Source organism: Lissotriton helveticus, chromosome 7 (genome assembly GCF_964261635.1).
Source record: "Lissotriton helveticus chromosome 7, aLisHel1.1, whole genome shotgun sequence".
In the NCBI taxonomy this organism is placed as follows: Eukaryota; Metazoa; Chordata; class Amphibia; order Caudata; family Salamandridae; genus Lissotriton; species Lissotriton helveticus.
In genome coordinates this window covers 1,065,341,153-1,065,355,562 of record NC_136068.1, presented here as the reverse complement: position 1 = coordinate 1,065,355,562, position 14,410 = coordinate 1,065,341,153, and the positions used below count along the sequence as shown (strand labels likewise).

Sequence of the window (14,410 nt, the reverse complement as noted above, 5' to 3'; positions counted from 1 at the left end):
GTCACCATGCAAAGCAAATATACCATCATGGAGGGGAACTGGCCTTCCAGGTACCTTATTGGTTTCGTAGCGGCCTCCCACGACCTCGCCACGGGCAAATACGTCTACCCCAATGTACACATCAGCCAAGCGATTCTCTGCTTCTGACAGCATGTACTCCAGGTTCTCTTCCTTCCAGTTGTAGTTGGTGAAGATACCATCACAAGAGTCAAAGAAAATTCTGTGGGAGTCGGAAAGAGAGAGGACATGTCAAGAGCCAAGCATGAGAAGGAAAGTTGATTTCCCTCTTCCTCTCAATTCCCTGCTCTCCACTCTAAATCAATACTTTTTATTTTGCATAAAATCTATAAAACACGTCACATTTGAAAATGTTCTCTAAAGGTACAGCATAACATTATATAAAATCATCACAAATCATTATGAAACACAGACAAGTTGCTTTTTCTTTTCTATTGCAAAAACAAATATGTTTTGCTGGTCGACATTAACTAAACCCAAGTATTCGTAGCAAGGAAAGAACAGTTTTATTCTGTAAATCTATAGCGCATATTAGTCTTCACAGATATTTTGTCACACAGGCAGTGATTGTATCATTCAAAGTGCAACAATCGAGCCCACTACTTGTGATAAAATAGCGATCTTGAAGTATCTAAGCTGCTGGAAGGTTTCAATTCCGCCTTTACGACGGCACTGGATGCAACAATTCCTTTTAAAAATCACGGCCCCTCACACTGACGACCATCAGCCCCATGGTTTAAGTCAGACTCAAAAGGAGAAAAATCCAAACGTAAAACCTTGGAGAGACTCTGGCGGAGCAGGAAAGACCCCCAAGATAGGGATCTTTACAAACAGGCTTTGTCCCAAAACCATCAGAATATAAAAACGGCTAGACGCACTTTTATCATAAATCAAATAGAACAAGCTAGTAATTCCTCAAAGGCCCTCTTCAATACAGTATGGGATTTTGTCTCCCTGCAAGTCTGCACCCAATCCCCAGTCTAATCCCAGGAGTGTTGTAACTCACTAGCTGTCTACTTTCAGGAAAATATTTCTAATATCTATGCCAAATTCCCAGTTGCTGCTTTGCAGGACTCAGAGACCAGCATCAGATCAGAGGAGCTAGGAAAAGTAACCCATAGTACGCTGGATTGTTTTCAGATGGCCACGCTAGAGGAAGTACTCAATTCCTTGGTTACAGCTAAATCCGGCTCTGCCCATGAGTCTTGTTCCCCTAAGATGATGGCTCTCCTAGCCACTTGCTGTGCCCCCATGATTCAAAATATATCAATTGCTCTATACAAACAGGAATTTTCCCCACGGCGTGGAAGGAAGAATATGTACGGCCTATGCCCCGTAAGTACTTAGCAATTACCGTCCAAAATCTCTGCTAACTCTTTTGGGTAAGCAATTGGAAAGCCTAATAAATAGGCAGCTGGGGTCATATATTGAAACCAATAACGTTCTGGATCCCTCGCAATCAGGCTTCCGACCGGGTTTCAGCACAGAGACTGCACTCCTGGCTGTGACGGAGTCTCTTAGACAGGTGATGGATGTAGGAGGTTCGATCGTACTGATACTACTGATAGACAACAGACGATCATATTAGGGCCGTATTCCTCAGACAAAATGCAGTTGGATAAGGGCGTACCCCAGGGATCCTGTCTAAGCCGGACGCTCTTCAATATATATATATATATGGCTCCATTAGCAAAGATTGTAGAGCAGTTTGGCTTGGAGATAATTTCATACACTGACAATGCCCAGCTAATGCTTACTATGGGCCCTAATTTAGAATTAGAAAAATTTTGCTTCTTGGCTGGAATGCTTGCAATATTCAACTGGATGAGTGAGAATTGCCTACAGCTGAACCCAGAAAAAACAGAGATCATGCTAATGGGGAAAGCGCCAACCCTTTGGTCGGACGAGTGGTGGCCCTATCAACTCGGAGCAGTTCTCGTGCCCAAAGTGTAAAAAAACTTAGGGATAAAACTTAACCATACTTTAACAATGAAAGAACATATCGCTACTACAATTTCCTGTTATTATAACTTGAGCCTTCTGCGCAGAATCTTTCCCTTTCTCCCCACTAACTCCCGCAGAACCCTTGTCCAGGCTATGGTGATCAGTAGACTGGACTATGGGAATGCTCTGCTGGCCGTAGAGGGTGAGACTATGCTTGCTAAGTTATAGGTGGTCCAGAATACCACGGCAAGATTAATCTTGAACCGTCCCGCAGATACCCCTTCCATGCCTCTGCTGAGGGCACTGCACTGGCTACCTGGGAAGAAGTACCTGTGAAGAATTTGCTGCCTCTCTTATAACGCCTTAAGAGGCAAAGGTCCACGCTATCTTCAAAGAAAATTTACAACCTACGCACCTTGTAGTAGGTTGTAACCTCAGATTGAATCTCAGCTCAAGCACCCAAGCTCTTTTGTGTGCTCCCCGAATATGTCAAACTCGCACTGCGGGCAAGGCCTTTTCTTATCTTGCCCAAGGGTACTGGAATAAGTTACCCATGGCTCTCTGTGAGATTCCTATTTACAGTAAATTCAGAAAACAACTAAAAGACTACCTAACTCTTCTGGTTGTCCTCCCTCTCAGGTTCCTCAACAGCGCCGAGATGCCCCCGGGTGATACGTGCGCTATAAAAATAGTATTAACATAACAAGATTGCTAACCATCTTTAATTTTCACGGGTTGTCCGTATTTTCGTCCTAATGTACATTGACCGTGATTAATGGTTTAAACCTGGCCTTTGGACATAATTTTAGCCTTTCCAGGGAACGGGGGGTATCATTCAGTATGCAGTCCAACACATCTGTGCAATAAAATATTTTCTCAGACCAGCTCATTCTTTTCTGTTCTCAGATTGAAACCAAGAGAGCGAGACCTTGGTACAACTTTTGGTAGCCGGAGGAAGTGAATCCTTCCAGGGCAGTAATATTGAGTTTTGCACGAAGAAGAGCAAGGTTGAGTAACTTGGTGGAGGATTTCTCAAACTTAGGACGAGGGGAATTCGCCCAATAGTACCATGTCTGGTGAGTTCGTTAGTACAGAGACCATTGTGCTGGACAGCACATCGAGCGCGCTCTGCCAGTATGAAAGGAGTGTGGGGGCAAGACTAAAGCATAGGAAGTGAACGGGCATCTAATTGTATACAGCAAGGACATGTCTTGGAGACTTTATAGGTAAACACAGTATCATGCAAGGAGCCGCCAGACAGACAGCAAGCCACCCATTGGAGCTGTGCAGCTAAATAATAATGTTCTAAGTCCAGAAGGGTTAATCCGACCACAGTCCCAGGTAACTTTAGAGTGGAAAGAGCTAACCGGTGGCTCCCTGGTATATTTTGTTAATTCAGACAGGTGTAAGGTAGGCTCAGTTCAGAATATTAAATTGAATATACTTAAAAAGGGAGCCGCAGGATACTTTATGTTGTTGTTCCAATATTTTAGCCCAGTTTGTATGGTGCAGTGGTTTGACCAGGTCAGTCTCCCAGTTAGTACGGAGAGAAGCCTTGGAGTGGTTCCTATCTAGCAGGAACTCATTGTAAACATATCTTATCGTTTGCCGCTAGCCCCTATGGTATAGCGCATCTGGTACACCTCATGGGGGGTTGAAGCTGGGTGGCCGCCAGGAATATTAAATATTAATTCCTCGGGATCGAAAGGTAACTGATTCCCAGTTCAATCTCGGGTCTAATTATATATAAAGGGGAAAACACTACCATATGTTAAAGAAATACTTCTTACATTTTAAAATCTTTGCCGTGTTCTTACATTTTGCTTGTGTAATTTAAATCCCAAATATTTTGAAGATTCTACATGTACTGTGGAACTGAGAGATGGGCTAGATCACTGGCTCAACTACAGAACCATTTTAAGACATGGATAGAGTAGGCAACTGCCCAAGCACAACCATCCAAAGGGTCCGGCCCATGCTGAACCAGCAGACCATTGCACCAGCAGAATTTTCCTGGGTGGCTGCTGCTTGTTTAACCACTTGACAGTGCCTCTTCTATTTCTCTCCTCTCTGCTGAGACCACTCCCAGGGTACGCAATACTTTCCAACATTCATGGCGGACCCATGTTGTCTGATTTCAGTAATTGTCCCACCTTGTTCTTCTCTTCCTTATTTGCCAGTTTAGTTTCTTGGCAACAATCCTTTAAATCAGTTGCTGTGGATCTACCATCTGATCTCAATTTCATCCTGCCCTTTAATTCTTTTTAATTGGTATATTGGGCTTCCAGTTCAGAAATAAATGTAGGGTCCGGGACACACACTAGTGCTGTGAGACCACAGACGAGTTGTGGGTACCTCACATCAGCGGCGGCTGGTGACATTTGAAAGAGGTGAGGGGTATAAATGTTTGGTATGGCTATATGTAGTGAGCGACACTGGCAAGCTTAATTGACAAACCTGGGGTCCAGGCTGGATCCTCCACCAGAGAAAAAAAATGAAAAAAAGCTTGGCAAATGGTGCATTTTAAAGCAAATTAATTTAGTGATAACGCATTATAAAGAAGTGGGAGCACATTGTTTTGAAATATTGAACACATAAAATGTGCCCTATCTATATCTTATTGCATTAATAGAATCAACAGTTACTGTAATGTGCAAATTGTATAACGCAATAACTTCAGCCTTTTAAAGTGTGTGCTAGCCCAGTGTTTTGCACTGCATGCAGCATCAATTTTAGAATACATTTTCTAACCAGGCTTTCTGGAAGGACACACAGCTGCTCATTGCAATCAGTCATATAGAAATATGTGAAAACAGGTCTTTAAGTCGGATGAAAAAATGTGGGGACCCTCTAAAGGGTACACTTAAAATAAATTTGTGTGATTCCCATAGTGTGCTACTTGACCAATATTTTGGTTTCTCTCTGTAATTGCATCGTGATATAGAACACAACAACAGACCTACACCTAAACTCTGTCAGTATAACTGGCTTTGTAAATGGATGTTAGCTGTTTAACATAAAGGAGTAACAACAAGGATTTGTTATAAATAATTAACCTTCAAAATGTTTCAATTCTGAAATTTCAATAGTATTGAGGCCTGTGGAAGGAGTTTTGGCCTTCAGTTATGTGCGCATTATGTTAGCTATTTATGTCCTATTTCTCTGCACATCTCGTCCATTTGCACATCTTCAACCACCTCTCTTTCCTTATCAGCATCCTCTTTTCATGCTTCCCTGAATGCACTTCCTTCCAACCATACACCGCACTCACTCACATTTAAGATATTTACTTTTGCCCTGAAGTATTTTTTCATCTGTGCACCCCCTTCAAACACATTTTCACAAAATTGCACTACAACTGGAATACATGAACATTGTTCTGTGTGCTCAGCAGAGAGGCCAACCCACTGACGGGCACTTTGCTTTGGCTTCAGAGTCATCGTCAGAGCACTAAATTGAAGCCCCTTACAAACACCTTCACAGCTCAAAGCATGTACAGAACAAAAATACAGAAACACAACATGGTTAAATAGCTTACTCTTGAGGAAAGCAAGATTAAGTAAAACTTGAAATAAGAGTGGAACTAAATCGCTGACATGCATTACCTTAACGTTTTTAACACACATTGTTTGTAAATCAATCCACGTTTTTGGCATTAATGTTGTTAACGGCATGAAGATGAGGCCAGTTTTAATGTTATGCAGCAGATAACTGTCTACTTTAATTGCATATCTCCCGCTTTGTGATTGACTCGGATATTTGGATCAACTTCCCAAGGGAACAAGAACCCTGGCCTGCTCATCTTTAGATCAATTTTGGGCGGAACAAATGCAGCAGCTCAACTTCTAACTGGGCAAGCGATGTGCAGCCAGGACCTGGGTTGTCACAATGGAGAAGGCTAGAGTGGCTAGGACTATCAGAACAATAAACATACCAGAAGATTAGCATTCTAACACTTACCATTATCGAGGACAACCCATCAAAACACAGGTGCTTGCATCCACTCCTACGTGTGACGAATGGGAAAGGGTGGGGTCTATGCCTGAGAATGACAGATGGCTGCTCTTAAGCAGGTAAGGAGACCCCGTGCCCAAAACCATGAAGCTGCATCACTAGCCTATAGTAGATACTGCCTTAGACTACAATGGCAATGATTCATTATCAAGGGATTTAGAACGGTAAGTCCTGCGTAGTGACTCACAGTTCAGAAAGTTGATTACTGCCTGGCTCCCGTCTCCTGCATCAGATCGAGGAGGGGCAGGCAGCCTGGGACATACAGCCAAGTCTTAAATACATCAATTTGTTTAGAGATACAATAGTATCTCTAAATAAAACAGTCTATTTAATATTTGCATAGGAATGTGCAGGAATTTCAAGGGTGCACAATCCCAGGTCTTAATGGAGAATCCACCCGCGCGCACATCCTGACATTAGGTGCAAGACTGTCGCCCACACCATCTGCTCTGCCTCATTAATTTTTTTTAGGTTTAAAGTTCACTGGAGGTTGAGGTGAGACAGATGTTTTTGTTTAACCTGTCTAAATTAGAAGAAGGTTGTTTACTTTAATGTTCCCCAAACTGTTTGTCATAGGTTTTTTCTAAATGTTGCTCTTGCTTTCTCTACAAGAATGATTGGGTACATTTGGGTAGGCCGATTCCCTTGATGCAGTGCTCATGGGCCTTAATTTACTGTTGAACAAGCACATAATGTGCCACCTGAATGCAGCATACCTAGAGGCAATCACATAATGAGTATTTGCAATGCAATAGGTCTTGCATTTGAGAGAGTTTAAGCTATTTGCATGGTAAATGACAATGCCTTTTATTTATGTGGTTTGAAAACCAACACACATATAAAAGGCATTGTCCCTTACAATGCCAATAGCTCAAACGCTCGCAAATGTGAGACCACTTTAATCGTGGCTGCGCCCCTTTCTTTAGACGCTGCTTGCTGTATTTAGGTTACTGCGCACCACAAATATTTGTTTTTATAAAAGCGATCCATGCCGTGCTTTCACTTTAATGGTGGCCACGCCCCTTTCTTTAGACGCGGCTTGTGTAACCTGAATACGGTGAGCAGTGTCTAAAGAAAGGGGCACAGCCACCATGAAAGTGAAAGCACTGTATGGAGCACTTTCACCCCCAAACAAAAAAAACAAAAGGTGTAGCGAGGCTGCTAAAGTTAAAGCGGACGCCGCTGACAAATAAAATAAATAACGAAGCATAGTCGCTACAGTTAAAGCAGACCGTGCTGGCAATTAGACTAAATAAAGAAGTGTGGCCACTATAGTTAAAGCGGACCGCCACCATTACTAATATAAATATAAAAACTGGTAGCGTGCTGCATAGTAGGAAAGTTCATCGTGGGCGGAATACGGGAAAATCATTAAAGAAAATAGTGCTAACACACTAGATAAAGCAGACGGTGTAACACAAGTAAAAAGTCCAGTCTTCATAGGAGGTTACAAATTCAGACATGGGGGTACCAATTAGGTACTACTAAGCCTATTCATAAATCAAAAGCAACGATTTAGAAAGGACAGTAACAGGAGCCAATTGAAAAGATGGGCAAGGAAACGGGCGGAGCTTCAAATCCATACCTGAAAAAAGCATGGCTCGCAGAGCAGCGCATGCGCTGCCCAGGCTCAACCTAAAAAAAACATGGAGAATTAATAGTGCTATGTAGAAAATAGTAAATAAATGCACCGATAAAGTAGCGAGGTGTGGCCTCTCCTTGGGTGTGTCTGTAAAATTGCCCTTTGATCCTGAATTTCTGTTGTGAATATTAACCCTTTGGCCTGAATTTTTTTTACAGTCCTGTCCAGGATTTGCCTTCACGCCTCTTTAAGTCTCCATATTTCCCTTGGTCTCTGCCAACGTCTGATCATGTCTCTTCTAACTGTCTTCTCTTAAGTAGTTTCCTGTCTCCCTTCTATCTCCCTTATTAGCTACTGTCATCTTTTCCGCCATGACCACAAACGTAGCACTTTCTGCTACAGTTTCTCAAGACAGCCCCTGATGTTCTATTGAATCAGTATCTCTTTCTATGTGTGTGACTTTTGACCAAAAAGGACAGTTACTTTCCAATAAAGCCATATGAGGAGCTTGGTATCTTTTCTCGATTACTTTACTTTGTACAATCCTGCCATCTAGTGATTAAATCCAGAATAGTCCAAAAGGTTTAGAAAACAGTCCTGTGCATGAATAAAAGAAATGCCTGTAACCAGACACTAATATTGAGCCGGGGAGGTGAACTCTGCTCCGTTCGTGGAGTTTTTTGCATTCCGTGCTCTGCGGAGCTCCGAAAAGCTCTGCTTCACATAGCGAAGCAGAGGTTTTACCTCGCTTGCCAACAGTACATTGGCAAAGCGAGTGAGGAAAATCCAACGCTAGACCACTTCTCTGTGAGATTTCTCAAGGTGGGCAGTTGCAGAAGATCGCTACCGCGCTCGCGTTGAGAAACCTTATGTTTGCATTGAGGAAGCTGCCGCTCGAGTAGAACTTCTACTCAAGAGGCAGAAAGAAGCAGCATCCGCTTGCACTGTGTGAGATGCCATTTGCGCTGATTTTACAGCACACAGCACGGGACAAATCCTGGCACTAAAAATCGGTGCAAATAGCACAGGGTAACCCACTCGCGGAACTCCGTGTAGCATGGAGGAGTTTTTCTAACACTTCGCAGCGTTCCGCTGCACGGAACTCAGCAGACTCCACCCGGGCTTAAATAATGTAATTGACAAGATTATTTGGCTTCATTTTCATTTTGTTTTCTTTAGGCCTCAAGCTGAGCTCAGCTAGATTTCCCTAAACTAGTTACTCATCTGGAACGGCTTTTGGCCCAAACAACACCTGCTTTCCTGATAACGAGCCACACCTCCAACAGCAAGTAACAAATGGGCCACTGTCTGGGAGATCTACAAGTGACTACCCACATACACCCGTGGAATGGGCTGATAACGCACAGCGACTTTTTCAACAAGTAACGTACGTACGCTACATTGGTTTGCAGCGCAATGTAATTGCTAGTGCTTTTAATTACAGCTATTGCATTCATTATACAACCTTAATATAGAGTTCAGGAAACAGGGTAGGCGAGTGACTCTATACACTCCTGGTAAACCTCTTGCGGGTGGGCCCCATTCCATCAGTGTTGTGTATACGGTCTCATGGCTCAGCACCTCCTTATAAGCAGACCAACAACAATGTCTACCCTGGCTTTGAGCAAACAAGCTAAAGGCGACAAGAGCACTAAATGGCCCTAGTACAGCCCCACAGGCCCCAGGCAGATTCCAGGGCTCAAAGTACTGTCAAGTTTATATGACCGAAAAAGCTCTGTAGATGCGGGATGATCAGAAAATAAGCGTTGACTACTAAACATAAGGAACCATTCCGCTTTTCTCGATAATCAAGTAAGACACAGCACCTGCAGTAAGTACCATGTTAAAGGGAGCATTTCATGCTTTAACACCCTTTCATGTAATATATCTGCTGAAAGCAGATAATGTACTGAATATATTGTACCAAACAACTGCATCAACACATGAGCCCACCAACCTCACATCTGTACAGCCAACACTATCATATACAGCCGGACCCAAAAGACTAACATAATATCCGGGTCCATACAGATTGAAAAACATGCCACTCTCTAACCACATGTGGCAATTTCAACAAAACCCACTAGCCACGCCAAAACAAACTCGCATATTAAAGCAGACGAGAGCGCACAATCTCCTGAAAGCAAATGTGCAAATTATGCATGCCCACAGACAGGTCCCGGGCCAGGGCTGCACCATCCGAAAATGAACAAACGTCAGACAGCCGGTAGCTGATTATGAGGATGAGCAAACAGAAGTAGAGTGGGCGACTCCCATGGGGCGAGGTACCACAATGAACTGCAATTGAGTCAGGGTTTAAACCCCCCACCCGGCCCCTCCCACTTACTTGGGTCTCTTACCCTCAACCCTGCCTGGCTCGAATGCAGGTTCTAGGATTTTTGGGGCTCCGGGCGAAGGGGAATGTGTGAGACCCCTCTAATTTACTTAAGTGACACCTTCAGGGCTCCGGAAGCTGCTTTGTGAAGACTCCTCCTGGGCCGCAGCTCCCCTCTCTGCCCTCTACAAGCACCTCTTTTACCGCTTATATCGGGCTGAAAGTGTGAGAATAGCTTGGAGGCTGAGAGTTAAAACAGTGCAGACTGTAAAGTGCTGACAATGGGTGTCCCGCAGTCTCTCTCAATGGGCAGCCAGAAAGGAGGCCTAATTGCAGGACACACCTGCAAAACGCGTCTCCTTGCAACTGGCACAAGATGAAGTGTCCACCTCCCCTAGGCCTCCCCACACCATCCCCGAGAGGCCCAGGGAGGGGGCCCCCTCCTGTAAGCCCAAGTGCAAACAGACAACACCTTTCTTCAATGGGACCGGCAGGGGCACAAGAGGTTTGGTGGTGTGTTGCAGTGGTGCGGGCCCCATGCTGGTGGGCTGAGAGCGAGGCCGTGGGCAGGGGCCTATACTGCCCATGCCTAGCCCCAGCCCTGCCTGGCTCTCTTTGAATCAAACCAAGGCATGCTTCCTCCTCCCTTCCACCTCGCGGCCATTACCTGTTTCTCTCGTTGAGCTCATTCTGCCACTTGAGCTCCCCGTCTTGAATGACGCTGTCATACCAAAGAATGAGGCCCCCGGGGACTTTTTCGTGCAGCTGGTCCGTCAGGTACCGCAGGAAGTGGGGCATGTTCTTCACCGACACCGGCTGCAGTGACCATGGAAAGCAAAGAGATACAGGGCATAGCCTTAGCTTTATGTACAACTGATCTAGTGACCCCTGATCTAGAACCCCTACACCACAGTCTGGTTTACCCTCCAAGGGTAAGGTACCTCAGTCCTCTACGCAGCATGCTTTGATGCCTCCCCAGTACCATTCTTCCCATCATGTTCCCTTCCCGCTCCACCTCATGCCCTAGCAACCAGTCGTGCTCTACGCCTTTCCTCTCAAGCTCCCGGATGATTGCACACTCGCACTTTTATCTACCAGGAAAACTACCAGCACTGCGCAGCACAGATGCAATATTTTCAGGAAGAGCAAACATCTATATTTCTATTTCAAGCACTGCTGATCACCCAAAACATGCCAGCCCACCCATCAACCTCTCAAACCAGTGTACTCACACACGCAATTCCCCAGATGTACCCGCTGCTCTCATATGCTCAATGGTCTGTTCCTACCTATTCTCTCTCACAGGGCAGCTTATCCAGAAGAAATGTTGTGATTTTGTTTCAACGGGAGCAACAAGGCAAAAATAATAGGGACCGCGAAAAAGCGACTCCGGGGTGTATCAAACAGACAGCATCAACTCCCTTCAGACATGATCATAGCCTGCAGCTTCCCAGACCATAGAGTCTATTCTTTCTCAGTACCCTCCAACTCCAGAATCCCTACTCAAACACAGCTCAGTAGAGACTTTACTTCAGACCAGCTGCTCCCCCATATCACTGTTTACACCTTCCAGCTTGGCACTGCCTGCAGAAGCTAGTCACCCCCCTCTGTCCCCAGAGATGCCACTCACGCTCAGTGTGTTCTCGATGTTGATCAGCCATCCATCAAAACGGTAGAACTCTGCAATCCGCACAAGCTGATCCGCAACAGCGAAGTACGTGTCTTCTTCCCCTGCCAAGAAAGACTCGCAGGTCTTCGCCCCGCCATCCCACTCTGTGATAAAGGTCCCTGCAACACAAAACAAGACAAAGTGTCAACTCAGACCCTGGCAATCCCGAGGACCAGCGAGCGCCACGTGTGGACAAAACGGCCTTTCAGCTGGATAGAAACTAGAAAGCTCTGTAAAGTATGTATATTCTGGAGAAAGTAAGGCGACCTCCCCTGGTTTCAAGCCAGCAGGCCTCGAACAATCTATTTTATAGAGCAATCAAGCCCATCTCTGATAGTTCTAAATATAAATGCATGAGCATAGCTCTGAAAGTTATACATATAAAATCCATGCAAATGAGGCCCGGGGTGGTTTAAAAGATGTATATCTTAGTTTGTTCTAAGTCAGAGGCATTAAGTGATGTATCTGATCAAGTAAAAGTTAATTGTATGCTAATTGTACCCTTGAGAGTAGTATGCTAGCCTATACTGCTAATCCGAGACAGGTCGGCAATCTCACACAGCACGATGGCTTTGAAGGGCACTTCGTACAACCCTCAGCACCAACACAGGCGTCCTGTGCTCTTCAAATGACTATATTTCGTTCCAAGTGAATGGGGAGTTTACGTTGGTGTCAGCTCTCTGTTGCGACAAGCAGCCGGCGGGCGATGCAAGGGAAGAAAACACATTATTCCTGAAGCAGACGAGGATCGGACTACACTCCGACAATTGTGGTTTTAACGGATGTTACAAGCTCCAGAAAGTGACAGCTATGCACACTGCCTGGGCGAAGGTCCATGAAGTCAAGACCTGGGTCTCCAATGACCCGTGACTTATAAGGCTTTCATAAAATGTGACAAAAAACTTCACAACCCCTAGGACTGCTTCCCTCTAGGTAACACAAACCAGGGCATCAGCGGCGATACGGGAATGTCCAAGAGGCACACTTACCGAGGACAGAGACGCCGTGCCGGTGGGCAGCATTGGTCCAGCATACAGGGGGCAACGTGAACATCTGGTGACTGAAGTAAACAAAGATGTCGATGTACTGCCAGTGATAGAAGGCGTAGGGGTGTGGCTCATCTGTGCCCTGAATAAACCTGCATGGAAGAGGAGTCAAGAATTTACCACTGCAGAGAATGGATCATACAAGTGAATAGGCAAACCTTACCCCCAGTCAGCTGGTCCTCTGAGGTACCAGCCAACCTCGAGACTACCACCCAACCCTTAGCTCCACCGGCAGGAACTCAGAGTTACCAGCCAAACCCAACAGCCACTAACCAAACTTTAAAGCTAATGGTCAAACATCAGAAGTCTCTGGCCAAATCCCAAAGAGTCTGTGGATTAACATCAGGGATGAGAGACAAAAACAGACAGGTCTTCTGGCCAAACCCCAGAAATGGCCACTAGCTCCTATAGCTACCTTGATTTCCTCAAAACAATAGCCAACCCTCAAAGCTACAGGAAAGTCCCCAAGAGCTGCTGCCCTACCCACAGAGCTGCTTGTCAGCTACTAGCCAACCCTAAGAGATACCAATTTGCCCCCAGAACGAAGGGCTGCCCTCACACAGGGGCAGCTCCTGCAATTGAGCAGAGGAGCGTCGCCCCACAAGCTCCAAAGTTGAAAAATAAAACAATAATAAAGTTTATTTATTACCGTTTTATTTTTCAGCAACTGCTCTGTCCCGAACTAAGAGTCAGAATTGGGCGAGTGCGGCCACGACAGCAGGGAGCTGTGCGCTTTAAAATGCACATGTCTCTTTGGCTGGCCGTCTTGGGACTGCCAGCCAGACATGCGCATTTTAAAGTTATTTAGCCTAGATGTCTTACACAGCTAGATTAGAGAAAGCGCAGGCCTCCAGTGCTCTTAGGAGAACAAAGGAACGGGGCGGAGCCATTATAACCCTTTAGAACTTTTTTATGGAGTTCAAAATTAAACTTTTTTTCCAAATATATAAATATACACAGAAGACGAGTAGCCTCAAATAAAAAGTGGGCTTGACTTTTCATTGCATATATCCATCCCGTTAGAGTGACTTTCTTTTTCACATATATCCAGTGCTCTTAGGAGCGCTGCGAGAGGCCGCTCTATCCAAACCTGGCGTTGCTCTCATGCTGTGAGGGCAGAGCCAGGATTGGGTAGTGCAGTTTCCCGCATCTGGAGCTTCCTGGAAGGAGGAGGATGTTGTGTTGCGGGTATAAGTGAATTTATTTTCTTCTTTTTTATCGTGATCTCACACCACCCTGCCACCTCACCACCCTCGGTACAAGCCAGCCGCCACTGCCCTCACAGCTACCTGTCAGCCACTAGAGCTACCAGTCAACCCATAGAGTTATCAGCCAGACACCAGTAACCCATCAAGAACAAATTAGTAACAGCTTTCAAAGAAACCTGTCAATCTACTGCTTATCAACCTTAACCTCTCTTACCCATGTATGCTCCTCTTAAATCCCCTTAAAGACCCCGGCGTGCACAGAATCTCCTGGTTGTCCATTTCAACCTTCACACCCTTCTTTGCCATGCTTTAAGCCAGACCTACCTGTCCTCCAGGTAGCCTCCCATAAGGTCATGGCACACTAAGGTCCTGGGTCTCTTGCTCTGAAGGAGAGGTAGGCGTTTGGCCAGAGGCACCATGGCCACGTTGAAGGCATCCTGGGCACTGGGCTTCCATGATAAGAGGTCCTCCAAATTTGAAAAGTAGAAACTGATTGGCTCAGTGGTTTTTCTGTCATGATGCCGTACTGAAGAGAACAAGATGAGAACAGTAGAATGAGCATGTAGCCCTGGATTATGCCTGGGGTCCACATAC

The 14,410-nt window shown here is 45.2% G+C and overlaps 1 protein-coding gene across 3 annotated transcripts in view; it reads right to left on the bottom strand.

Annotated features, from left to right (window-relative positions):
* Positions 1 to 14,410, bottom strand: part of ENGASE (endo-beta-N-acetylglucosaminidase) — a 225,859-nt gene that overhangs the window by 77,909 nt on the left and 133,540 nt on the right. For all 3 annotated transcript variants that reach the window (XM_078653981.1, XM_078653980.1, XM_078653982.1), the window contains exons 3-7: positions 14,141 to 14,342; positions 12,552 to 12,700; positions 11,524 to 11,681; positions 10,561 to 10,709; positions 55 to 220 (exon numbers count right to left, since the gene is read on the bottom strand). In XM_078653981.1, the coding sequence (XP_078510107.1) occupies positions 55 to 220; positions 10,561 to 10,709; positions 11,524 to 11,681; positions 12,552 to 12,700; positions 14,141 to 14,235 (717 nt within the window). In that variant the 5' untranslated portion in view covers positions 14,236 to 14,342. The remainder of the gene's footprint in view (positions 1 to 54; positions 221 to 10,560; positions 10,710 to 11,523; positions 11,682 to 12,551; positions 12,701 to 14,140; positions 14,343 to 14,410) is intronic.